The 27414-nt window shown below is 41.6% G+C and overlaps 1 protein-coding gene across 1 annotated transcript; it reads right to left on the bottom strand.

The window, feature by feature from the left end:
* Positions 1 to 474: 474 nt before the first annotated feature.
* On the bottom strand, positions 475 to 26123 carry efcc1 (EF-hand and coiled-coil domain containing 1). Its single transcript, XM_042498644.2, has 8 exons — positions 25339 to 26123; positions 23083 to 23522; positions 6905 to 7053; positions 5466 to 5601; positions 4173 to 4329; positions 2893 to 3051; positions 1926 to 1995; positions 475 to 1778 (listed from the first exon to the last, which is right to left on the bottom strand). Exons 1-8 carry the CDS (start codon positions 25999 to 26001, stop codon positions 1645 to 1647), a joined length of 1908 nt encoding a protein of 635 aa, XP_042354578.1. The 5' UTR covers positions 26002 to 26123; the 3' UTR covers positions 475 to 1644.
* Positions 26124 to 27414: the final 1291 nt, after the last annotated feature.

Below are 27414 nucleotides of genomic sequence, written 5' to 3'. Positions count from 1 at the left end.
GGCTAAGTTAGGAGCTCTCTGACAGGATTCTCAGAGTGTTTGTGAACACAGCCCCTGATTACCAGGCCAAGCCTGCATGGTTTAAGCTAACAGAGACCAAACTAATGATGCATATAGCAACTGTTATCTTCTCCTATGCTAAAAATGTTTTACTTTGGCACTGAGAAGTTTCCTTTGAGAAGCAGACAAACTAGTAAATACCAGTGGTGAACTGGGACAAGTCCTGTGATATCAGTATTTACAGTATGAGGTAAAACTTTTTAACTTTGTTTAAAAAATGACTATTAAATCTACCTTAAAACAGTCAACCTCAACAGACGATGGACAAAAAGAATATCAGATTAATGGCCAATGATACTGTGTGCATACAACTATGTGTGCTTGCTATGAAGACCATGTGAAATGGGCAAGTATGTGGCTCTTCAGCTGAGTGTGCTTTGTAAAAAAAAAAAATAAAAAGTCGCAGCCTAACTGTCAGTATTTACAGTTTGCAGGACTTTTTATTGGTCCTGTTCATATGGCACAAATACAGATGAGTACCTGAATGCATATACATACCTGGTAGATACAAACTTAAAGTTATATTTATCTAAAGTCTAAGATCCCAACATTACTGACATTAATGACTGAACATCATGAATTCATAATTACACGTCATTTAGTATCCCCAGGGTCACAAAGCACACACCCATGGTGTTCTGGTGCATGTCAGCTTCATGTCTCTGTACACTTAGTAACGATACAGCCTGCTCAGGTTGTTACCATACATTTATCTTGATACACAGACTTAGATAAATGAAGCAAATGCAGCGAGACGTATTGTCAGGCGTGTTGACCAGTGGAGGTCGAAACAGTTCACAGACTATCATATGCCTCATCAAGATTTAGCTTATTTCAACATTTTCACATTCAGAATCTGTTGTCATTAAAAAAAATCCATATTGTATCATGAACATAGACTGTATACAACATGACAGCTCCCCCAAAGTGTAAACTTTTCAATCTGGATCGCCCCCAGGTGTCTGACTGCAGTGTAGGTCTTAAAGCCTGCCCCTCCACATTAGTGAATGGGACATAATCCAAACTGAAAAATAAAGTATACACCAAATTAATTTTCACCAAAGATGGCTTCTGTCACTAAAGGTAGTTTTCATCACCCTGATGTTGGTTCAGGTGATTATTATAAGTATTTTCTGCATTCAATTGAGCTGCTCACAACTGGTTGGAAGGGTGTTTTGGCAGTAACTCCCCCACTGCGGATATCGCCACTGTGCAGACTCCAGCTTCAAATGACACCACCAGTGCAAGATGGCAGTGGCCATATCTTGGATATTTTAGCCTCATAGTGGGGTTAAGTGGGGACACGTCATCCATCTTTATATACAGTCTATGATGAGAAAAAAATCATGTGCAATAAAAGATTGTGAAAAAATATGTATTTGCATGAATTTCTTAATATGTGATAAAGCTATACTAATTAACAGCTAACATACCTATATAGGTAATAGTGTCTGAGGAGTATAGAAGCTACATTATAATACACTATACACAACAATCTGCTTGTTTTTTTCCAAACTGTGAAGCTTTCAGTGGTCTTTAAAAAAGCTGTTGGAGCATCCCTGGCCCAGCAGGAGGCAGTGTTGATTAGCAGGAGATGATGAGGGCATTGAGAGACTGCTGACTCTGTGTGCGCTCCAAAGGTCCACTATTAGACAGAATCTCACAGGCAGCCAGTTCATGATAGAGAGCGTTGAGCACCTCTAGGATGTGTGCTTTCCCTGTGCAGAGAGAACAGATGCAACCGCTGTGGGAATCATGTTATAGACAACTCGGCGAGACTTTCATTTAATTCCCTGCCCTACATTTTCATCATCACATTTTACAAGACTTGTTTTGAATTTATTGGGCGTGTGAGCTCTACTAACCATGCTGTGGGTCGCTGCAAGACCCCAAAGTGCTGAGCAAGATTTTTCCAAGAGACCTCCGAGAGACATTCTGAAAGAAGAGAGAGCCATTCTCAGATGATCAGGCAGTTAACAGACACTTTGACAAGCAGTCTGAGTCCCATCAGCACAGAGGCTCCCACACATGTTCAACAACTGAAATGAATTTGCTCTCAGATCTATAATCACTCCCAGTGTTAGGGTCAGACCATAAAAGGATGGACAAAAGACTGTGTTATTTCTAAGACTAGTCAGACATCTGTTGGTGGACTAACAGGTCAAGGTAGACTTTTAATTCAAATTATCAGTAAGTAAATGTCAAAATGGAGGTTTGTTCTTGAACAATACTAGTCAATACTTGAATAAATCTGAGCAAATTGGATTGATTATTGTCAAAAACATGAGAAGAAGGCAAAAATTAACAAGAAAATTTGTAAAACGAATAAATAAAATGTGTACAAGAATGAAAAATGTACAAGAATATTATGTGAAAATAAGTAAAAACACAAAACAAACAGAAACAAAAAAAGAAGCACAAAAAACAAAGAAAAAACAGTTTGAAAAAAATAAGTTTGAAAAATGTTTTAAATAGTACAAGAAAAGTGATGTTGCTCCAGGTTTCAAGGGTTAATTTGCTTCTCTTTTGATGTCTGACCACAATAATCATTCCAGTACAGCATGGGTGGATTTCTCTCAATACAGTTGCCAACAAAACAAAATTTCATTACTGTGAGTCTGAGTGAAGTGTTTTAGTTGACATGATGGTCTGACTGCTGTTTACAGGATTTTCCACTGAGCTAAAAATCAAAACAATATGTTTGTACCCAAAAATGGTAAAAACATGAGAAATATTGACACAAAACCTTTTTAGTGGCTTCAACCCCAAGATACTGGTATGGACCTCTTCAGAATCAACAGTGCAGGTACTCTGTGTCTAACTGTTACTAACCAGGTCTCTGAGCTGCTGCAGGAGCTGCAGGATGTCCACAAGTTTCTCCTCCACCAGCGACAGGCGAACCCTCTCTGTCTCCAGCATCTGCAGCTCCATCTGAAGCAGCTCAGTCTCCTCGGCCTTCTGCTGCAGCTCCTGCACCAGAGAGTCCTTCATCTTGAAGACACACCACACACATACACAGCAGTCACACTACAGGGCAGTAACCTGACATGGGCTCATGTCAGGTTTAATCATAAGCAAGTTAGAACTAGAACCAACACCTGACCAGCCCCGTTGATAAATACTCTGACTACTGCAGTCATTTGTCCTTAGATTGAATGCAGAGTGTAACTTTTCTCACTAAAGACAAAAGCCAGATGTTAGTGGGTGTTAGTTGGGTTTTGTCCTGTGGGGTAAGGGGTTTAAGGAAATATTGAAGATCGTCTTATTTTGTGACACAAGATATATTCTTAGGCAGTACATAATTTGACAATCTTACAGGAGAAGCTGGATATATCGATCTCGTAAATGTAACATGATTGCCCTGTAAGCCTGCTAAACATCTTAATACAACAAAAACATACCCAGCATAATGCTCGTCAAAAGTTGAGGGCTAGAGTGATTTTCAGCCCACAATGTGCTATAGGTTTGTCTGCCAAAAAGGTTTGAAATCCCTGCAGTGCACCATTACGTCATAGCATACTGAAGGACAAAGGTCTCACCCTACACATCCTGCACATAAACAAAGCCTCACAGTCATGACTTTGTTTAGTTTGAACTTTTCGTCTTCTGAGTGCTGAGACGTTCTGGAAACACATTACGTCACAGTTCCCCTCCCGCCCGTCTTCCTGTGTTGTGAAAATACTACTCGACTGTAGCAGGAGAACTTTAATTCATGATATACTTAAGTGTCATGCTGGACAAGAGGGGAGTGTTTTTGTGGTCAGCTCCAGTGAGAAACAGCTGCAACCCCCCCCCCACACACACACACAGACAAACACAAAGACTGAGGGAGGTTGTGGTGCGTCTGCCGGTGGTTTGGTTAGGTGGAAGCTGCAGGATCAGGCCACTAACTGTGGTTTTGCCTTTGAAGCTTCCACTTGAATAACAAGCTTCACCAGTCCTCTCTAATCGAGTTTAACACCATACACAGAGCCACAAAATGACTGAGGCTGTAAAGCGAGGCAGAGCACTGTCCAGAGAGAACAGTTTGTAATAAATACATGCAGCAAAGCAGGCCAGAAGATACTGTAGCAGCCCACCCTGGCGTGATGGAGGTCAATAGTGGTTTGTACCTGCTCCATGTCTATCTCCGCCTGGCTCTCCTTCAGCTCCAGCTGCTTATGCAACCTGGTCACCCTCTCCAGGAGCTCCACCACAGCGCTGCAGCTCTCCTCGCTTCTCCAGCTACCGTACTTTGACATCAGCTTCTTGAATGCCTTGTCGTCGCACCTGATCAACAACATGGACCAGAGGACAGAAAGTCTATCAGGCTCCACAGCTGTCAAACAGGATCAGAGATTGACAGATGCTGGGGAAATGATGCATCTCACTACTGTGTTGGGGCAGGTGGTGTTTGATCAACAGTGCATTTTAGTCTTATTCAAATTCATTTGCAGCACACTTAAACAAACTAGCATGGTTTGTTCTAAAATAATCACTCTTACACGTTTCAAATGTTTTCTGAAACACCATCAACACTAATTCCTGCTTTTGGTTTTAAATCTTTCAGACTCTCACATCAAACTAATATATTTGATATGTTATTTGACTGTAGGTATAAATCTGTGTGGTTGTTTATGTTTTAGCCCTGCGATAGCCATTGAACAGGCTGCAACCTTATGCAGTTATAGTTATAGGTAAGCACTAACCATGCCATGATGATGCCATTAGTACTATTAGTAGTCAAGTTTTAGGCTCTTTCAGCATATTGCTTAGTTTTAGGGCACATTTACTATGGGGGTCATTGGGGAGCATATCTATGTCCCCAGGGCCCTAATTTCCCAGAGTACTAAGTTTCCAGGCCCCTATGTTCCAAGGGTGGTAGAGGGAGAAGTTACAGGACTGTAAACAGCTGGCAGTCAGCAGGCAAAGAGAGACGGCAGGGAATAGCGGCTTATTTTTTACATCTAACTTGGTGAATAAAGGATTTATTTCAACCAAACTGGAGCTGGTGATTGTAGAAACAGTGGACTTACTAACAAGATTACTACAAGGAGTAACCAGTACTGTTTGAGTGACAGGGAGGGTTAAGTATAAGAGTAATGCAGGTATAAGTATGCAGGGAGCGCTGCATACTTATACTGTCATGTACCGCATACCCCGGTGAGATTTTAGAAAGGTATGAAATGTTACATACTGCCCAAGTCTGTTAAAGATTTTTGTTTAATGCTTAATTTTGCTCCAATAATTGCTCAATAATATATATATATATATATATATATATATATATATATATATATATATATATATATATAAATGCAACGCTAATCTGGAACTATGCTGAACACCATGAAACAGTGAACCTTGAGCTTGCTGTCAGATGGGGCCCTGCTTCAACATATGGCGATGATATAGATGTGTGGTACCTTTCCCCACAGCAGGACAGCCTTGTCAAGATCCTCTTCACCTCGTCCACCTGCCTCTGCTGATCTTCAGTCCACTTATCGTCCTCCTCGTCGGACGCTGCCTGGCCCTCCACTGAACGAAACAGCTGCTCCTCCACTGCACAACACAACACAACACACCATCAGCATTCATGTAATTGCTTTTTTCTTTATCATAGAGGCTGGTAGCCAGAAGTGTAGGGAAGCAAAGTATTGAGATCAGAGCTGAAACAGTTTATTAATCAGCTGATTAAAAGAAAATGAATCTAAAACTATTTTGATGACCGATAAATAGTTAAGGCAAAAACATCATGTGTTCTCTGGCTCCAGCTTCTCCAGTGTGAGGATGCTCTGCTGATGATGGGGTATGGACTATGGGTCGAACAAACAAGCAATTGTTGAGTTTTTTACTTTTCTGATCCACATTTATAGAATATATCTTAAAATTAATTGACCTTTTAACCTATTCAGAAAACAGTTTTAACACAAAAAATGCATTCACAACTTATAAGCAAAAAATAAATAAATAATTAGAATACTTTATTAAATGGTTTTTCCCTGTCCACTAAATGGTCTCTCTAAATAGACCTTTTTCAACAAAATGTGAGATAATTAATTTTTCATGAATGTTTAACTCATATCAGTGACTGAGGTGATCCTTTAAAACACAATACATATATATATTTATATTTTTGTTTTGTCATTGTGCCTCAAAATATCCTTGATTTCTAAAGTGTTATTTTTTTATTATATTTATCTTTCTTTTTGTTCTTATTTTCAGGTAATTTTCTTTCAACAGTTTTAATAATTTCTTACTAGTTTTTGGGCCATGTCTTGATAGGTTACTTGTTGCCTTCTCCCTATGAGTTTGAAAGAAACCAATCCAATTTAATCAGGTTTCAAATGGTTAAACTGTATTTCCCCTTTTCATTTTCCAGTGATCCACTGTCTATTCCAGTGGATGGATATTTTTTAAGAAGTAGAGTAAAGGCTATGAACCTTTCAATGGATTTTTTTGACACTGTTTAAACACAAATGACATACTTTAACAACATGATTTCTAACATGAAACGTGCCTTGCGCTTCCTCCTTTCCTCACAGTCAGCCATGCTTGTTAAACAAGGGGGCGTGGCTCTACTGCAGTCCACTTTAGATGATGTGGAATTTGGGTGGAGTCAGATGACAGTAATCATAGATCTAGACATCCTAGAAAAGTTTTCATTGACATGTACAGAAGATCTGGTAGGGCTACTCAGTAATGAAAATAATTATTAGCAACAGCCCTTCTAGTGTGTGTGTGTATATAATGTACTTTAAATAGTTAGGCTGGTTCTTCAATCACAGAATGGTAAATGAATTACTCTCTTCATCATCAGAAAATGTCGACTGCCCGGGAGAGCCGTCAACACAACAAGTCTTACTCTTATCTGGGGTTGTCACAGCACGCCCCGTCGGAGAACATCGGTCATGTTGGGAATCCAGGCAGCACCTCTGGCCTGTCTTGCTGCCAACACTCTGCTGCTGCTCTGCCCTGTTGCTGCTCGGGAGTTGTAGTTTTGACACCTCTGACCTGAAAGAGAGCACTGTAAGTTTAGTTTAGCTTTCTGACTGCATGTTCTCCATGACCCCATCATGCTCCAGTGAATGTCTCTACACATAAACTGACACTGACCAGGGGCCGAAAACTGCTCTTCAAATTTGCACAGATGAGAAAAGTTTGGTCCAAACCAATTGCCAGCATCAAAGAGAACATATCATGTAACACAAGGCAGTGTGTATTAAGCCACATCTACAACCACCATGATATTTTTACAGAGGCCTGTGATGTTGTGCGCCAAATCTGGGTGGGGTAATTGAAGCCAGACATATCTTTAAGGCATTTTACAGTAAACTGGGTCAGTGGTAGAATGGCCCTGTTACTGTGCAGGAGTTAGCTTGTAAGATGTGAGGTAAAAGCACACGGGAAAAATTCAAGCAAAGATTAAAAGCACATTCTGGTCTCTGTTATGTTTTCATCTGCAGATGGAGAGACATGTAACACTTCAGTTCTATATGTCATATTTTCCCTTATGTCAAAGACACATTTGTTACTGAAAAAGAATGAGAGAACCGTTTGTGTGGATCAATTTCTGTGTAATGGTTTGAGTTTTCTACATTTCTCCTGCTGTCTGCTCTTTTGTGTTGGGGGAAATCCGATAGGGGGCCTTCGTAAATCACAGAATAAGTGTTTCCAGATGATGATGATGTCTTGCAAAAAAAAAGAAAAAAATGTCAAAAAAGGTTTTCAACAGCCTGACTCTGAAAAGAAAAAAAAGTCACGGAGCACTCATGCTTATATCCTGTTGGCGCAAGGCAGACTATGCTGTAACACATTATACTCTGCGTCTACTTTAAGGTTTCTTTGTGCAAACGTGGGGAGAAATGACTGACTTCACTGAAGGTCAATAATTGCAGCATGATTTCAGGCAATCAATCAGAGAGTCATGTTTAAATTAGCAGGGGCCACAGCAAAGGAAAGAGAGTTAGTACACAAGGGGCAGCAGCTGCAGCCAGACCAACATGGAACTGGTGCATGGACGTGAACGCACACAAAACTGGCTGGTTGCTATGGAGATGCTTGGACACTGGAATGAAGTGGTGGAAGGCTTTTTCAAATGCAGGAGCTGGTGTGACTAATTGCACATTAATTGACAGTGGTTGCAGGGAGCCTTCAGCCTGTGGACAGTGAATACTGTAGCAATGCCACAGTTTTGGGCTCACGCCTTTCACTCACATAGAGGTCAAAGATGACTTTGAGCCTTGAGAGACAAATAAGGACTCCAACAAACAGCCTCAGCTTTAAAGTTAATAAAAAGAATGACCTCCCAAGTGTCAGATGAAAACTAGCTGTAATTTGTTTTTGTCTGTGCTAGACTGTTTCCCATCACATGGTTTGACAGTGATTGTGCTGAGCATGAGAATTCCAACTGGATGAACACAGACACCTGAAAGGAGTCCAGACAGACAGGATAGCGGTCAGACTGTGGGGCGCAGCAGACACAGACAACATTTGATGAGGCTGCTCAGCTCTTGCAAATGTACCAAATGCAATTGAGGCATGGGTGGGTTTGACCTGCCAAAATGAAAATATCTATTCATTTACTTTTTTTGCTGAGAGAGAGAGCAAGAGAGAGAGAGAGAAACTGTAGACTTTAAAGTGTAATATTTTTACATTAGTGTGTGATGATGAATTGTTAAAATTAAACTCATGTCAAACTTCTAGGATCTATGAGATGTGTTCACAATATACACCACTAAAAATGTTTAACATTTTAGTTTCTGAAGGGGTTAAAGCTGCACTTCACCACACATCTTTAATCACAATATAATGTGAAAGGAGTTGCTCAGAGTGATGTTATCACCTGATTTATAGTTTGCCTCAGCTTTGTTTTCAGTGAAAAGGCTTTGAAGTACAAAGTAAAGTCCCTGCACAACACCAAGTGACACTTTGTATAGCATTTGGCTGCAACATTTTTCCTCTAAGGAAGACCACAGCTACAGAGCTCCCCTAGGGACATGGTGAAACTTTATGTGTGTGTTCCCTCACGATATGCTTTGTGTTACCTCGAAGAATCTTGCGTTCCATTGTAATATGTTTTCCATTTTACTGCAATAAATTTAAGGTTCTCTTGCAATATTTTAGTGTTATTTTGCAATACTTTGCTTCTTTAATTTTTTCTGAGCCATATTCCCACTCAGCTACAAGAGTATGGATCAGCTCATTGAATTTTACTTTGAACTGGGCATAACGTATGCTGACATAGAAACTATTGTTACATGATATGCTATTGTTACCATTATTGCTGTGCTTCTCTCCCCCTCTCTCTCAATCTCTCTGTCTTTCTCTTTCCTCCCTCCTCAGTCGTGCTTCCTGAGGTTTCTACCATGAGTTTTTCTTGGTCTTAGTGCAGAGGGATGTCATATGCTGTAAAACCCTCTGAGGCAAAATGTGTTCTGTGATAATGGGCTTTATAAATAAAACTGAATTGAACTGAATTGAATTGAATTGAATTGAATTGAATTGAATTGAATTGAATTGAATTGAATTGAATTGAATTGAATTGAATTGAACTGAACTGAACTGAACTGAACTGAATTGAATTGAATTGAGGTGAACTGGATTGAATTGAATTGAATTAAGAATGGCTAACTCCAAAGCTCATTCAGTGACACTGCATGATTGTGGGCTACTGTAATTTACATTTAGGTTACACATGCAACAGTAGCAAGATGACTCACTCAGGTGCACTTTATAAAACCGAGACAGTTTAGAAATTAGACGGCTAAGATGGTGGCTGATGAACTGTCTCTCAAACAGCCTGAAACTCAAGCGGCATTAATCTATATCTGTATAATTTTATGCCCTCATAAACCTCATTTTTTATATCAGGCTGTAAACATTTTAATGTCTGCTGTAAAGATGGACATTTGAACATGGGGGTCTATGGGGACTGACTCTTTTTTGGAGCCAGCCACAAGTAGCCTTTAGAGGAACTTCAGGTTTTGGCACTTTTGCATTAGCTTCATTTTTCAGCCCCAGAGGTTTTAAAAGCATTAAACCTAAAGAGACAATTTACCCCCAAATCAAAAAAGCATATTTTTCCTCTTACCTGTAGTGCTTTTTTATCAGTCAAGATTGTTTTGGCGTTAGTTGCCCAGTGTTAGAGATATCAGCTGCAGAGATATCCAAAAAGAGACGATACCAAACCAACTGTCAAACCCTGTAATTGGAAGCATACATCTACTGCTAGCTTACCTAACGTTATAGCACAACAGCATGAGCCTCTCATCCAAGATGCACTTTGCCTCCAAAGCCAGCCTCAGCAGCTCAATGAGGACACATACTGGGGCACTCTTGACAACAGAATCTACTGCTGCATCTTCACACATGTGCAGCCCTACTGTGCTCCCCATGTGTTGCCATGTCTCAACAAGCTTCTTCCTCATCAAGCCCAAACAAGAGCTTCAGCCCTCTCTCGCTTATTGTCAACAGCCCCACCAGCACCCATAGCTCCAAAACCAACATCGCCAGCCCCTTCTGTCATCTTCACTGTAACCAATGGCTAGATAAAAAGGGCAGCCACTCATGCACCAATAAGACTGTACTATGTCACTAACAGTGCCACTAACTTACTGTCCACTCTTTCTGTGGCAGAGGCCACACCTGCACTGCTTGCCCTCACAACCCCACTTTGCAAAGCTAGGCTTCACTCTCAAAAAGTTCAACTGAAACAGCTTTCTGAGCTCAGATTTCCTAAACTTCCTCCATCATAGGACACCTTAACATCAACCCAAACATCAGTCCCCAAGACTGAGCCTTTACCTTTCACTTGCTATCAATCTGTACACCTATGCCGCTCCTACTGCGGGTTCTAGGGGGGTTCTACAATGGAAGACGACTCACAGCAGAATGGCCCCCAAAGCTCACAAGTAACTAGCAGAAGTTTAAAGCTTGACCCTTCCAAAAGTTCAGCCTGTAAATCCTGTCCTACTACCCCTGATCATCGACTCCCAGAACTCCATCATCAATAGCCTAGCACCTTCGATTCTATCCACATATTAATCAGCTTGAAAGTATTTCAAAACATGGCCTCCAGTCATCCACACTTCGGGTCAACTGACTGCACTTGTATAGTGCTTTTCAAGTCATTCGACCACTCAAAGTGCTTTCGCACCGCGAGTCACATTTACTCATTCACACACTGGTGGCTGAGGCTACCGTACAATGCGCCACCTGCTACTCAGTTTTAAACTGATGGAACAGCCATCACGATCAATTTGGGGTTCCATATCAGGACACTTTGACATGTTTACTTAAAGAGTTGGGGATCAATCCATCAACTGTAGTAATCAATGTACTACCTCCTCTACCACCTGAGCCACAGATACCCCTTACCCCTAATCTGTGTTTGGTCTGGCTCCAATCCGCCACGGCACACAGAGCAAATAGATTACACTCTCGTCCATGTCTTTACTTCCACTGGCTCTGCTGCATTGTGGATCGACTCCGTCCCAGCTCCGACAGTCTGAACCTTTGCGGATCAGATACTCAAAGCCTCTATTTTTGCCAGATGCCGGAGCACTTCACATCAATTCAGCACACAAGTAAGCACAGAACAGACAGGAAGTCAGAGAGCGACACATTAAAATATCCAGTAAATTTTCAGAATAATTGCTGTCTGATTGTATCTCACATAACTACGTCAACAAAACATCACAACGGGCGGATCAAGGCCTCTATTCAGCAGGTCAGAGGTTTTCAGAGGTCACTACCGACACCATGGACAAGGAGAAGCTAATTATGGAGGTGAAAAACCACAAAATTATCTATTATCTATTTTTTCTATTCTTTTCTTTCTATTTTTTTTTAAGGACAAGCATAGAAAGGAAATGGCATAGAACACCATATCAGCAGTTATGGGAGTGAATATTAATTCTTCTTGAATTGTACTGATACAATGCGCATTATTCTGTAATTACCACGGGAACTTCATGGTCTCGCCACTCTAGCTGATCCGGCAGTGCTCACAGTGCTGCTGGTGGGAGCTGACAAATGAGGGAGCACGGAGCAAAACCCAAGCTTAGCCATACCACAACACACATACAACCAGTGGAAATCTTGGGTTCAGCCCCTCTCAAAGAGTTTCTATGCCAAGAGCAGGCTCAAAATCATTGGCACCTTCCTCCTAATGCAGGCTTGCTGTCAGTCTCTGTCCAAACCATCTGCTCCGTATACAGCATTCCTCATATTGTCAGAATTCTGGAAGCATGTTGTTGCCCAGTTTTTACGGTTTCCTCGGATGCTCCGAATTCACCACCTTAACTTTAACCCACGTGGTAGTGGTTGTGTCGTTAACATGTAATCCAATAAAACTGTAGGAGGTACATACATCAGGGCCTGTGCCTCTGTCACTGTATTTTGGAGGTCCTTAATCCCGAGTTGCAAAAAAATGATCAGTGCTGCTTAGCATTACAACTTTAAGAACTTTAGCTTTTTGTGCTGGTTGTTTTTTTTTGTCTCACTTGGATGATAAATGACACAGAAATAAACTGAACAACATGTTCTTGGCTCATATATCAAGGTGGAGAATCAAGGAAGAATTTAGTATGCAGTTTGTGAGAAAGTATTACAGAAGTAGAACAGACAGATAATCAATTTAACATTTCCTGAGCTCTCTGGGTGGCATTTCCCTCTCTGTGATCACATTCCTTTATCAGAAGCATTCCCTTGATTTATCTGTAGCCAAAATTTAGACTTGGATTATTCATTCAGAATTAGACTAGATTAGACATTCAGAATAACACATATGCTACTTTCTCTGCACTGCATGGGTCTATTACATTATTCTTCACCAGTGGTGTAATGTAACAAAGTAATCATACTCTGTTACAATACTAAAGTATTTTTTGGGAGTATCTGCAATTTACTCAAGTTTTCACATTTTTACACACTTTTACTTTTACTCCACTACATTTCCTAAATAAAATGTATACTTTTTTTCCGGTGCATTAACCTCAGCATCTTAGCTACTTTCTACCAAATAAGAAAGGACGGAAGGAAGAAAGGAAGGAGGGAGGGTCAGCTGCGCAGATAAAGGAATTGGATTTTGTTCTTTCAGTCCTTTAAGTTGTGAAGAAGACCTGTATTTTCTTTAAGTGTAATGTGCGCTCCATTTCTAAAGTGTACATCACTTCCTTTTTTATTACCAGTATTTACTTGTACTTTTACTTTCAACACTCAGTTACATTTAATATTGTGAATTTGTGTTTAATACTTCAGTACAACAGATACCAGACACTTTGAGACTTTGACTCAAGTAATATTCTAATAGCTGACTTTAACTTCTACCATAGGCATTTTCTGATATCTGTGCGTTTACTCAAGTATGACTTGCAGTTACCTCATCTGTCACCATCCTTCACAAAGAAGGAAAAAGCTCTCCTGTCACTCTTAGAGTAGAGTAGTACTGGCATGACATTTAAGGTGCTGGCAGAGAAAATGCACTGGCGCTATAAATATTATATGTGAGAGTATTCAAAAGCCTCTGTCAGCCTAATAATTACACACACACACACACACAGACACACACAGGAGTAAAATTATACATGAAGAGCTCTATTGTGCTATGTCAGGGCATTTCTGATGAATAGGATCCTGTACTCTGCCCTATTAGCAAAAGTCTGAAGTAGGGCTGGTTAGTCCAGCTGTTTGTTGTTAGAAGCAGGACACCCTGAGTCCTCCCTGTGTTTATCACAGCACAGCACTGAAGTGAACTTTCCATCAACAACCCCCTCTCCCACCCTCACCCCCACCATCGCTGCTGTCCTCCCCTCCCCCCCACTCTCTGAAGAGCAGTTTCCCCTTTCAGGTGTCATCGCTCAATGACAGTCCTCTTTCTCTGCGGAGGTTTAAAATGGGGCCATGCTGTAAAACCCAGCTTGAACTTGAGGTTCAGTGCTTGTTGGTGCTGTGCAGCGTGACCACGACAGGTCAGGGGTCATGTTTACATACAGCTGACGGTTATTAATCAAGTCCTCTTGGGTCACACCCCATCCAATGACATGGTCTCTGGGATACAAAAATCAGCTTCTGTGATGCGATTGTTATTTAGCTGAGGACCAATGGCTGTAACATTTACAGAAGCCTCAGTGAGCAAAGTGCAAAGAAACCCCCAAAGTCAAACAAACGAGGCTATTAAAAGCAGAGGAAAATATACAGGGGGAGAAGTCCAACAAGGGTGGGCAGCATAAGTTTATAAGATATTTGTGTGATGTATTTCTGCTGATGTCAGCATACCTCCAAACCAGTGGGAGGGAGAGCAGGGCAGTGGTTCAGAGTGAAAATGAGCCCACTTGGCAGTGTGGATTTTTGAAAGCTGTTCAAGAACAACAGTAAGGCTGCAACAGCAGATTGCCATGGGACCCAGACGTCCCTCGAGTGTGTTCTTTCCACATTATTTAAAGGGTAGGAATGCCGTGGCAACACCTGCTCCACACAATGCTGCAGCTCTTGTGCGGAGGCAGATAAATGGTCTGCTGGACCCTCCTCTCCCCTGCGCTCTCAGGAGCCATGTAGAGAGCATGAAAAGGCTCGGAGATTATTCCTCCCCTGAGGCCTGCCTTCACAGGGCCGGGGGTTAGAGGCACACAGAGAAGAAGTCTGCAGGCGTGCCAATAAAACGGAAAGTGAGTTTGAAACTTGCACACCTAGGACACATGTGCTATGCTCTCTGCACTATAAATGGAGACACCTGGAATCAAGAGGATAATAAAACTGAAGAAGTTCTGGATGAAAGAGGACCAAAGTTTGTTTTGATTTTGTATTTTTTCTTTAAAGCACAAACAGAGATGAAGAGCAGAATGAAGACATTCCTCTCTTGCCCGACTTGCAAAACATGTCCGTCATTGCATGAACAAACAGTTGAGTGTTTGCTTCTTCCTCCAGATGGTAGGCTGTCCTCCCCCTCATTTCTTTTTGTTCTCCTTGCTGTGCTTCCTATTGTCCAATCCCTCGGGCCCACAGAGCTCTATAGGCCACAGTGACTGATTTAAACTCCCTTTACCTCCTGGAGTATAAAAACAGAGCTATGAGGGACACTTTTAGACAGTCCCTGTACAAAAAGACTTTCCTGTGCTAATAAACTCCTGTTAGAGGAGTGGCTCCCAGCAGAGTCTCAGCCTCTGCTCTGTTCTGGCGTACAATCCAAAGAAAGTTATGCAACAACACCCACATATCTTACGTTTCATACTGATGACCACATTTTCTACTGAAATTTGACTGCTCAAATGTTGATGGGAAGTGGAAAGGGGATTTTCTAAATGAGATTATTGTCCACCACCAAATACTTATAAAAACTGAAGAGTAAATCAATATACCGATCAGATGTTACAGGAATACTCCCACATTTGTTGACTGGAAACTGCCTGGCTCGGTGCTCAGGGAGCCAGCCACACCTCTAAATTAACACCTAACACACCTCTTTTTTTTAATCTAACTCCTGTCAAGAAAGAGAGAAAGTGTAGAAAAGAAAATGTTGAGCTTGCAATGTTACACATGCACTTTGCATTTGGTTTCCACTGAAAACTTTTGGTATAGTACCTTTGGAACCAAAAGTAACCCCTACAGACATGCACCTAGACCCTAGATCCGTCTGGAGTTTCCACTGCAAACAGTACTCTCAGGATGCTTTCACACCTACCCTGTTTGGTTCCATTGAAATGAACTCAGGCTCATTTGCACAGTTAGTACTGTTTGTTTGGGCTGGTGTGAAAGTCTTCAATTGAACCGAGGTGCGGACCAAGACAGCCTGAAAAGGGGAGTCTCAGTCAACTTCCAAATGGACTCTGGTGCGGTTTGTTTGTGGTGTAACAGAAAACGAACCAACCAATGGATTTTATGACAGCAGATATGTAATTTTAGTATAATTTCAACAGCTAAACCAATAATAAATCCATCTGCTGATCATGAAATCTGTCCCAGATCTCATACTTGATCCTGATAAAGGACAGCATGACATGGGTATCAGCGCAGCAGCAGCATGGGAACGCTAGTATTAGTTAGTATTACGTTAGTTAATACCATTTCTCATTGAGCTACCAGTTGCCTCTGGTGAGGGAACTTTTTCCAAATCTACAGCTCAGTAAAACAAACCTGTGTTCAGTATTGGGACGGGATTGTCTAAATGGTCCTGATGTCATCAGTATCTCTGCAGAACTCTCTCTGAAGCTGTCATATAAAGACCTGATTAACAAGCTGACAGCAGGTGATGCAGAGGTGTGTCTCTGTTGAGCCTCCAGCAGCTGCTGAAAAATGCCTGTTCTATAGTTCTTCTGTAGTGGAACATATATGCAGAGTTTTGTCTTCCATTATGTGTGAGCGTCACAAAAAAGCAATATACTAAGCACACCCACAGCAGCCTGATAACATGCAATACATTTGCAGTCTAATAATAGCTAATACTAATAATGCTTAGTCAGTCAGTTATTTTTCTGTGAGGTCTTTGTGACACCAAAGAACAAGAAAATATAAATCCTCTCTAAGCATCAAAGTGCTGCATGAACTTCTGTCAGTCCCTTAATTTGATTTCCTCACATGGGTCCTGATGATGCAGGGGGACAAACACCATAACTGTCCAATCAACGAGTTACCTGCCAGTGAGGAGAACCTCATGTTTACTCCAGGAACTAAATCAGAACTAAAATTTAAGTATGTATCATTTTTCCCCCTTGGTCCGGATGAAATGAACTACAGGTGTAAAAGCACCCTCAAATGTAGTCAGGGCTGCTGTTACTCACTGCTCCATCCACCTCCTGCTTTACTTCCTCATCACCAAATACAGAGAAATGTCTACACCTTGTTTATGGTCACAGTGCAGGGCTGCATGCCAACATATTCTGAACAAAAAAGAGCAGCCCAGAGTGACATGCTCGCTCTATGGGATATTTGAAAATAGCAGGCTTGTGCATTGAGTCCTTCTCAAGCAAGATTCTTTTCTCCAAATGAGGAATAGAATATGTGCAGTTCACATAATCCAGTTGAAATTAATGAATATTTTTTAAACACTTGAAGATCCGTCATTGCTAAAAGTGTGTGTCCTCCAAGAGACAGTAAGAACAGATGAAATAGTCAGAGTTGTCATGTTGAAATTTAAGGTGTGTTGATGGATTCATGTCACGCATTGAGTAACATTACAAATAAATGTTCCACCTTAGAAGTGTCTGTTCTTCTGCTGCACACCAACACCAACACCATTTTAAGTTAGACAGAAACAGTCTCAAAAATACAATATATTTTTGTTGACTATTTGTAGTGATGTTTACCTCATTGACAACAGTCCCCATGAGGTTTTTGCGACACACTGACATTGCCAGTATAATGTTATTTCACCATTTCACATTGAGCAGCCAGCTGCCTCTGAACTGCTGAATACCAGCTGGCAGCATCCTTGTTGTCTTTCTAAAGCATTGTGAACACTGATCTGCATGGCGATGATCTCCAGCTTTATAGCTACTCATAAATGCACCTCCATTAGCCAATCAGAGGCCAAACAACAATAAACAATGGATTTGTACAGTGGAACATCTTCTTCATGCGGCACGGTGGCGTCGTGGTTAGCACTGTTGCCTCACAGCAAGAGGGTCACTGGTTCGAAACCGGTGGCTCTAAATTGCCCTTGGGTGTGACTGTGAGCGTAAAAGGTTGTCTGTCTATATGTGTTTATAGTCTGGAGACCCAGCGACCCAGTGTACCCCGCCCTCTGCTGGTGACCTGTCCAGGGTGTCCCCCACCCCGATGACAGCTGGGATTGGCTCCAGCCCCCCCGCAACCCTTACGAGGACAAGCAGTTACGGAAAATTAATAAATTAACATCTTCTTCATTACCAACAGAGCCACTTAGTAAATCAAGCTTTGGCCAAATCCAGAAAAACATCAAAAAAATTAAGTTAGCACTTGTTGCTGTGCGAGCCGCAACGCATTACTGTTTGATAGCCATGGCCTGCATGCTATGTCATCTGTTATAATGAAGTCCCTGATTGTCTGCCAATGTTTTCTGCTACACAGCGGACCCCTGATTTGCCCGACTAGACAGTGGTGGACTGAAATCATCTGGGGTGGCAGAAAGTTCAGACTGACACAAGGAAAGAAGCAGAATGTTGAGCTCGTCATCAGGATGGTCGTAACCAGGCTAGCTACTGGAGGCTGTAAACATCCTTTCAATTATAATATAATTTTCATACTAACACACACACACACTCTCCCAGCCTGTATCTCTGTTTCGCTGAGATCCAAAAGCAACTCAGTTAATATCATTACTATAGCTGTCAAAATTAGCGCGTTAATGGCGGTAATTAATTTTTTGAATTAATTGCGTTAAAATATTTGACGCATTTAACGCATTCGCAGATGACCCGCTCCATGAATCCCATACTTCCACTCTCTCAACTCACCGCATCCCTCAACAATGGAGCAAGAACAGGTTGGCCCTCTGAATGGGGAATTTGAGTTTCAAAAGAACAAAGATGGAACTACAAATAAACAAATAGTAATTTGCAAACACTGCAATAAGGAGTTTCAGTTTCACCGAAGCTGTTCAAGCTTAAAGTATCATCTCAACACTAAGCATGCATTTGTTGGGGCTTCCAGTGCAACACCTGGCTTGCGTGAGGCCACCCTGAATGAACGCAGGCCATTAAGCAAGTCCTCCTCGGACAGATTAACCAACACAATTGCCAAATGGGTTGCAAAGGACTGTAGACAGATTAGCATCGTTGAAAACAGGGGCTTCGCCGATGTTTTGAAAGTTTTGTCCCTTGACACGTCCTACAAGCCATCAACAAGAGGCACGATAATGACTAGAACCCACGAACTGTATGAATCCGAAAAAAAGAAAAAAGAAGAGGTTTTAGCTCAAGTGGAATATGTCGCCCTGACAGGAGACCACTGGACGTCAGTGAGTAATGACAATTACCTGGGAGTAACTGCACATCAAATCACTGAAGCATGGGAATTGACGTCCTTTGCACTAACTATAATAAAAACAGAAGAACGTCACTTTGCGGAGGCATGTGCAGAACAGTTCCAAACTGTAGCACGCAAGTGGGGAATTGAAGAAAAGGTTACAACAGTAAGGACTGACAGTGCACGCAATATGATCGCTGCGGCTCGTATTCTACCATTCGATCACATGCCCTGTATTGCTCACATCTTACAGAGAAGCATCACTGTGAGTCTCGCTGACAGCGGATTTGTCAGTGTGTTGGCCAAATGTCGCAAAATTGTGGGCCATTTCAAGCAAAGCCCAGCAAACGTAGCTGAATGCAGAGCAACTGTCACTCGGACCGAAGCAGGAGCCACTTATACAGGACGTTCCAACGCCGTGGAATTCCACGTTGGAAATGGTCAAGCGCTTGATCTGCAATCAAGCAGCAATAACAGCCACCCTGGATAAACAAAAGCATAAACTTGTTATGCTGACGCCACCAGAATGGGGCAAACTCCAGAGACTGGAGACCCTTCTAGAGCCCTGCCGGTAAGCCCGTCATCATAGTGTGACCATTCATTGTAGGCTGAAATTAAATTTATCAAATGAAAATTAAAGGTTAATCTCTTATATATAAATGTAACAACTTATGTTAAAGGAATTTACTTGTCTTCCTTTTCTCTCTCTCTCTCTCTCTCTCTCTCTGTCCCTCTGTGTGTGTGTGTGTGTGTGTGTGTGTTTATTCCACTGCAGATATTTAACAGGGATTCTGGGTGGGGAGGCCTACGTCTCATGCTCTGTGGTACTACCTGCCCTCTGACACTTGCGTTGTGTATGGAAGTCTCTGATGAGGACCCTGCATATGTGGTGAGATTTAAACAAAAGTTCAAGGAAGACCTAGCCTCTCGCCAGGAACACACCAACAATGCATGGCTCAAGATTGCAACAGCCCTGGATCCACGTTTTAAAGACTTAGAGTGTGCCCAAGACAGAGAGAGAAGCAGCGTGGACCACACTTGCTGGCATGCTGCATGAAGAATCACCCAGAAGACCTCCACACACTTCTGAGGATGGGCCACCCAAGAAGAAAATGAGGCTTCTCCTGCAGATGGACTCAGATTCTGAATCAAAGGAAGTGGTACAGCCTGACAGAGCCATACAAAGGTACAGGGCAGAGCCCACCACTAGCATGGAGGACTGTCCCTTGCAGTGGTGGGCATCTCATGCAGGAGCCCATGGCAAGCTGGCCCCGCTGGCTCGCAAATATCTGGCCACTCCTGCATCCTCAGTCCCATGTGAGAGGCTGTTCTCTGTTTCAGGTCACATTGTGAACAAGAAGAGGTCAGCCTTGCTCTCAGAAAATGTGGACAAGTTGGTTTGCCTCAGCAACTGGCTGAAGGATGAATAGATAAGTTCTTTTGGTTTGATAAAAAAAGAAAACTGTATTATCTGTTACAGAAAGAACGTTTGTCTTAATCTTATTTACACTGATGCTCTGCGTCATGGAGCTCTTATTTGTCTTTACCTGAGAGCATATAGTTTCTGTTAAGCTGATTGATGAATCTAAAGTGTGTTCTGTGAACTGAAAAATGTTTATGGATGAACCATAGTGCCTAGTGTAGGCTAGATTCAGATGATTAAAAACTACATTAAGTGACTGTTCAGTTGAGTACTGTTTCAAACCCTTTCAAACTGTTGCAAACAGTTCAAGCTCTGTTCTGTTCCTCCTGTGGTTTTACTTATGTGTTAATAACAATAACACCATCCTACCACATTGGATTAGTTATAAATAAATAAACATATGTATGTTAAATGTATATATCTGCTTTCTGTCATTTATTTTTACATTCCCACAAAATATACAAAAAACATGGCATATTTTGGACATAGTTCGAATGGTGATTAATCATGATTAATTAATTTTTAAACTGTGATTAATCTGATTAAAATTTTTAATCGTTTGACAGCCCTAATCATTTACTTGTCACAGCAGTTTAGACATAATGGATAAAGTTACGGCCGATCATTTCAGCATCTCTAAACCCCCCACATATGATCCGAGACATCTGTCACTGACACAGAAAAGAAGTATGACTTCATTTCTCAGAGTCACACTTTTAAGCGACATGTACAAAAACTTAAAGCACAACACCTCAACTGACACCGTACTTGGATGAAACGTGACTGAGCAAGCATTGAGGCTTTCAGTGGGAATATTCATGGAGCTGGGTTGCTAAGATCTATAGGACGGGGGGGTTGTGTGCTATTGTTCTTCGGGGAGCAGAGTGAGAGAGGCGAGCAGAGATTGATGAGAACGGTCAGTCTGCTGAGGTCCTCACTCAATGGCTCTCTCTTGACAAGTCAGAGCCTTTGTGGTGTTGAATTATTTGCCATTAGGGTATCAATGGGAGGGCAGTGAAAAGACTTTGGAACGCAGTCTGCATATATTACCGGAATTTAGGGTATAAGAAGGGGTTGTAGCTGTGAAATTTGTCATTTAAATCACCTAAGATAGGTAGTGGTGAGGACTAACCCTTTAAAACCTGGAGTGACATCACTATTTTTGTGCTGCTTTTCACAAGTATTTAAACCTTTGAACCCTGAGCACATTGATGCAATTTCTTAAAAAAAAAACATGGGGAAAAAAGCAATTAGCAACTTGGTAATAAATGTTCCACACATCGCAGGAAATTAGTAGATTTAGAAAATTATTTTTAAAAAGCTAGGGGAAAATGTTAGGGGGGAAAAAATAGGAAAAAAAACTATATGTATAATTATCATTATTACAGATTTAAAATTTTCTTGTACTTTTTAAAAAAATTCCGGATATTTTTTTAAGGAATGAGGCACATCTGCTCAGCTTTCAAAGGGTTAATCATATGGATCTGGTTGTATGTGACAGTGTGTTAGAGTCCACAACAACAGCATCAGGTCAATACAACTCTTTAGGGACATCTGTTACCTAAGAGGGCCAGAGCTGCAGACAGTGGTTATATGGTTGAAGCAGAGACAACAGACACACAGATGAACATTAAACCAATGGCTTTGTATTCTTAAAGCCCAATTACACCTTTACTTCCACCAAAATGAATAGCCTCGTTCCCAACAGTAGCTCAGGCAGCACCGACCTGCCACACACGATGCCTGTTAAATAAACTCAAACACTAGAAGGCTGAAAATTTGGAAAGTAAGCAACATCAAGGCTTTATAAGAAGCATGGCTGAGGTTTCTAGGCATGATGCCAGAAGTAAACAGAGTCATTTAACTTTAGGAGGGATTATAATTCATTATGGTTCATTCTGGCCATAAAGGCCTTCCTAATACAATAACCTGCCAAAACAAGCCCTCCTACATCACATGATCAACAGCCAGACACTCGTTTTGCTCAGGCCCTGACAACTGATTGGGCTTTTTTAAGAGGTAAAATAGCTCTTTGTCTAGTTCCTGCTCTCTCTCTGTGACCTCAGGGCAGTTTGTGTTTTGATGCATCGACATCACCAATGCAAAATCGCAACAAAATTTCAAGAAACATCTACATAAATGCATCTAAAAAAATCAGTATCAAGGGTTTCAGATGTCTTTTGCAAGGATACAAACCTTTGAAGCCATTTATTTCAAAAACATGGGAATTACATATTTAAGATTATATTACAGAATTACTATGTTTTAAGCACTTTTTCATATACTTGTTTGTTTTTGTTTGACTTTTTTTTCAAAATAATTCTCAGGTTATTTTCTTGTACTTTTTACTAACTTCTTGCTAATTTTTAGGTGATTTCTTCTTTCATAGTTCATTACCTTCGTCCCATGTTTTTGACAAAAATCAAGCCAAATTGCTCAGGTTTCAAAGGGTTAATAATCAACATTTTGGTGTTTCATAGTCTTTAAAAATGACTGAGGGAAAAATGGTGACACTCATGTTGTCAAACCACCTCTCCATATCTCCATCTCTCTTCAAATAATCTGTTTTTCTTTTCACGTAAATAATCAAACAAATGGAAATAGCAGAGCAGACTTTTGCGCAATCACAGTAAAAATGAAGGAAGTGAAAAATGGAGTCATGCTACATGGCTTTTTACCTGTAGTACAGGAGCTCTGATTCCAGCTGGAGGATGTGCCTCTGCAGCACTGGCACATGACTGGCTTTTGCTTCCAGTTCCTTCACCTTCCCCAGGCCGCTGAGCAGTGCCTGCCTGGCCTCCTCCACCTTCCTCCTCATGCCCACTTGCTCCCTCTTCAGAGCTCTGTTGCAGTCCTCCAGAACAGCCACAGTCTCTTTAGAGCGCCACAGCTCCTGCTCTAGTCTCTCGTTACACAGCAGGGTTTCCTCTACCTGTCGGTCCCTGGAGCTCTGCAGCAGTTCCACCTCATTGATAATGTTCTGCAGGCTTTTCAGCTCGCTGTAGGTGCTGCTCTTCATGTTGCTGTTGCTCATACTCTTCTGGGCCGCGTGTTTCTGGTGGGCAGCAAAACAGCTCTCCTCTGGTTTATGTTTGGAGTGGCTTTTCCACAGTCCTACCTGTACAGAAGTGTGACAGGTGACAGCAGGGGAGGACATTTAGATATTCCCTAAAACCAACACTGCACCTACTTCCCACAGTAAAGGCCATTAATGTGAAAAACTATATGGCATTTGTATAGCACTTTTCTAGTCATTTGACCGTTTAAAGAGCTTTCATACTACGAGTGACAGCCACCCATTCTCACACATTCACACATTGATGGCTGAGGCTACCATACAACATGCCACCTGTTACTTTGTTTTTGTAAACATTCATATACACTCATACACTGATGGAGCAGCATTTAGGAGGACTTTTGGGTTCAGTGTGATACTTCGACATGTTGACTTGAGGAGCCAGGGATCAATCTGCCAACCTTGTGATCACAGGATGACCGGGGTACCTCCTGAGCCACAGCCACAGATGATACAAAAGATTTAACTAACATCAGTTGCAACCATTTATCAATGACTTTCTTGACATTTATATTTAGAGGACTACATTTTGCAGTTTTTATGTTTGACAGCAAGAAACCTTTTTACCATTTGAGACACCTTTTACAAAGGGTTTATAAATTGCAACTAATGTCTTTCTTAATAGCTTAATAGCTTTCTTAATCAATTCTTGACTGTTGATAGATCAATTATAAACTTTTCATAAAAACTTTTGTTTGTTGGTGGCAGCAGTTGTCCTGTCCATGCCCTTCAGACAAGGTTGGGGGAGCGTCCTATAAGCAGCCTTGTTCCCTGATAGATCATATCTGATGTATACCTAAGATTAGAAATGACAAGGACTTTGGGGTTTTTTTCAACATTTTGAGGGGACATATATTAAGCAGAGGGTCTGGGGGTCATTCCCCAGGAACGTTTGAGTGACAAACACTATATTTCCTGCATTCTGGTGAATGTAATGCATTTTTTTTGCCTTTTTTGCATCAATTTCTGATAGAAATGTTGTAGCACTTGCTTCAGCTGTGCATATCATCCTCTGTCCATCTCTGATTTTCAACTGGCTTTGTATCATAACAATGTTGATGAACTGCGGTAACCTTCCCTCCATTTAACCGGTGCCTAGATCCCCCGCCCCCTCCCTTCATCTCTTCAGGACTCTTAAACTTGGACTTAAAACTAGACAGTGTTGATCTGATATAAATTAAGATTACTTTTCTGCACTGTCTTGTTGTCACCTAAAATGTTTTCACAAACATATTTTAATGCCCTGTTTACCCCTAATGTCGAGAGTTTGTGAACAGGAAGTGGGCACCATACTGCTTCCTGCACAGTAAAACTTGAGACTGCAGCACTGATCAAATATAAACCAAGATTGTGTTCCTGAGTTGCAAATTTCTAACCTCAAATGTTTCCAGAAACATGTTTTAGCTCACTGTTTAACTGGAATACAAGGTTGGCCGGCCGCCATTGTTTCACATGGACCGTTCCACAGTACGTCACCCACCACCATCTTCGTTTGCACCCATTTTCTCTATTTTCTCTGGCTATAGCACCACTTTCAAAACTATCAACATCTTTCCACTGAAGAGACGGTTTAGTTTTATGTGAGTTTTGTGGCAGATTGCAGCCATTGTTTTTGAGGTTGCCCAACACCTACTTTAGGGGAAGGCATTGAGTCACATTCTAGCAGTTTTTTAAAAGTGGGCTACAGTTGTTACTTTTATTTTCTGTCACTCTTGGAGGGACACGTCCCCCACGTCCCCCCAAAATCTACGCTCACAAGCGTCATGGTGTTCAAAACTTAAACACGGTTTTGTGACTTTATCCCGATATTACTTCTCAGAATAAGCTCCTGCGCGGCAGCAGCATCCGCAGCTCTCACCTGCAGAGCCAGACAGCGGGCATCACTGCTCTGAAGAGCAGCTCGCATATCTTCAATCAGCTCCCTCAAACTTGAGTTCTCATCTTCTAGTTTGGCTATTCGGTCCTCTGCCTCCTCAAGCGCCACGATCTCCTCGTAACACTCCTTGGTGCAGGCTCCCAGCCTGCAGCCGGAGGCGTGCCGACCCTCCGCTCCACTCAGCCCCACACACAGCAGCTTCTCCCGTCGCCTCAGAGGGCTCCTCAGGCGGATCTGAGTCTCGATGTGCTCGCTGTCCTTCCCGACCAGCATCCGGCCGTTCTCATACTGACAGCCCGCCTTGTTGCTGAAGTATCCGCACAGTTTAGCATGGAAGTGTCTGAAGCTGAGCTCGCTGGGTAAATCGTCCAAAACCCCGGTGCACTCGGTGTCCTCCGAGTCTTTGTTTAGTCCCAAAACTTCACACAGGATGTTAAAATCCTCGGCGGGGATTTTGCCTCCACCTTGATAGTCCATATGATGAAAAATTTCCTGTAGATACTGATCCAAGCCGGTAGCCAAAACTATGATTTCGTTCTCCACTCCCCGGTCCAGTCCGTAATGGTAAGCCAGGGTGCTGACGATCCATTGTGTCCTGCGCGCTGGTCGACTGTACGGATCACTGGAGTCTCCTGCATCCATCATTTCTACTGAGAACCATGGTCATTCCTCAAACTGATCCCCGTCGCTGCAGCATGGTCCCGTGTGTGCCCGTGTTCATCCTCTCTGCTGCAGCTCTGAGCGCAAGAGCTGAGCTGAAATGAGGCGTGTGTAAAAACAGAGCACTTTTGAATTTAGCACTGCCCCCAAAATCCACAAGCAGAGGTCCCAACCAGCAGCCACTAACACACCCACAGGCTTGAACGCTCTCTTACTGCGTTAGCCGGACTCCAATTGCCACCAGGTGTGTAAACTTCTGTCATTTACTTGGACCTTGTAAAGATGTAAAATGGCCAAAAGACTAATATGCCGGGCTGAGGAGGAACCTATTATATATATATATATATATATATATATATATATATATATATATATATATATATATATATATATATATATATATATATATACACACACACACACACACACATATATATATAATTGTATTTTTTCCCCCAGAAATCTCTCCCTGCTTTATAGTGAATCGGTCATGTTTAGAATTTTGGATTTTTGCTTATAACTAGACCAATGCTATTGATTTTCTTACTGAGTCTGAATTTTAATTAGAGTTGGTACTCCATCAGTCCGTGTGTGTGTGTGTGTGCGTGTGTGTGTGTGTGTGTGTGTGTGTGTGTGTGTGTGTGTGCTCTTCACGTTGAAGATCAGGGCAAAACCTCAGGGAGCCTACTTCAATTGATAGTTTCTCCCCACCCCCCATTTAAGCCATGGGTGTATTATCAAACCCATTCATTGCTGTCTTCAAGTCCCAGTCGTAAGTTACAACTCCATATTCTGTAAAATAATAATAATAATAATAATAATAATAATAATAATAATAATAGGTCTGTCAAACGATTCCGTTTTTTTAATTGCAGAATTTCAATAATTAATCAAGGTTAACTGCATTTTAAATCACATTGTTGTAATGTAAAGCACGTCTGAAGAACATTTTTGGTGACTGGCTGCTAATATTTAAAGAACCAAAGATTTCAAACCTTATTTGTCCCATTTTACCTGAAGTTGCAAATTTCCTGACTGGACCATAACACTTCATGAGGAAATACCAAAATAAATGAACCACAAGCTTCCAATATTATTTTTTTGTAAACAACTACTTTGTGTGAGTTTAGGTTATGCTTTCTTGTCAAGTTCAAATTTCATTTTCCCTTTGTTCTCGTTGTTTGTTTGTTTGTTTGTTTGTTTGTTTTTTCAGTGCATGATTGTAAAACGTTAGTTTTGGCTTTGGCATTTTCCTTTCATGATATTTATAAACCTGGAACCGATATGAATCTGTTTGTTTTCTTTGTGCGGAATTCTGACATTCTCAGCAGCACGCGAGGCCAGCTGCACGCCTCACTTCCTGCACTACAGTGGTTGTCATGGCGACGTGCTGCACTG

This window comes from Plectropomus leopardus, chromosome 2 (genome assembly GCF_026936395.1).
Source record: "Plectropomus leopardus strain MGB_pleo_1.0 chromosome 2, ASM2693639v1, whole genome shotgun sequence".
NCBI classification, from domain to species: Eukaryota; Metazoa; Chordata; class Actinopteri; order Perciformes; family Serranidae; genus Plectropomus; species Plectropomus leopardus.
Note: the sequence above shows the minus strand (reverse complement) of the source record. Positions and strands in the feature narration are given on the sequence as shown.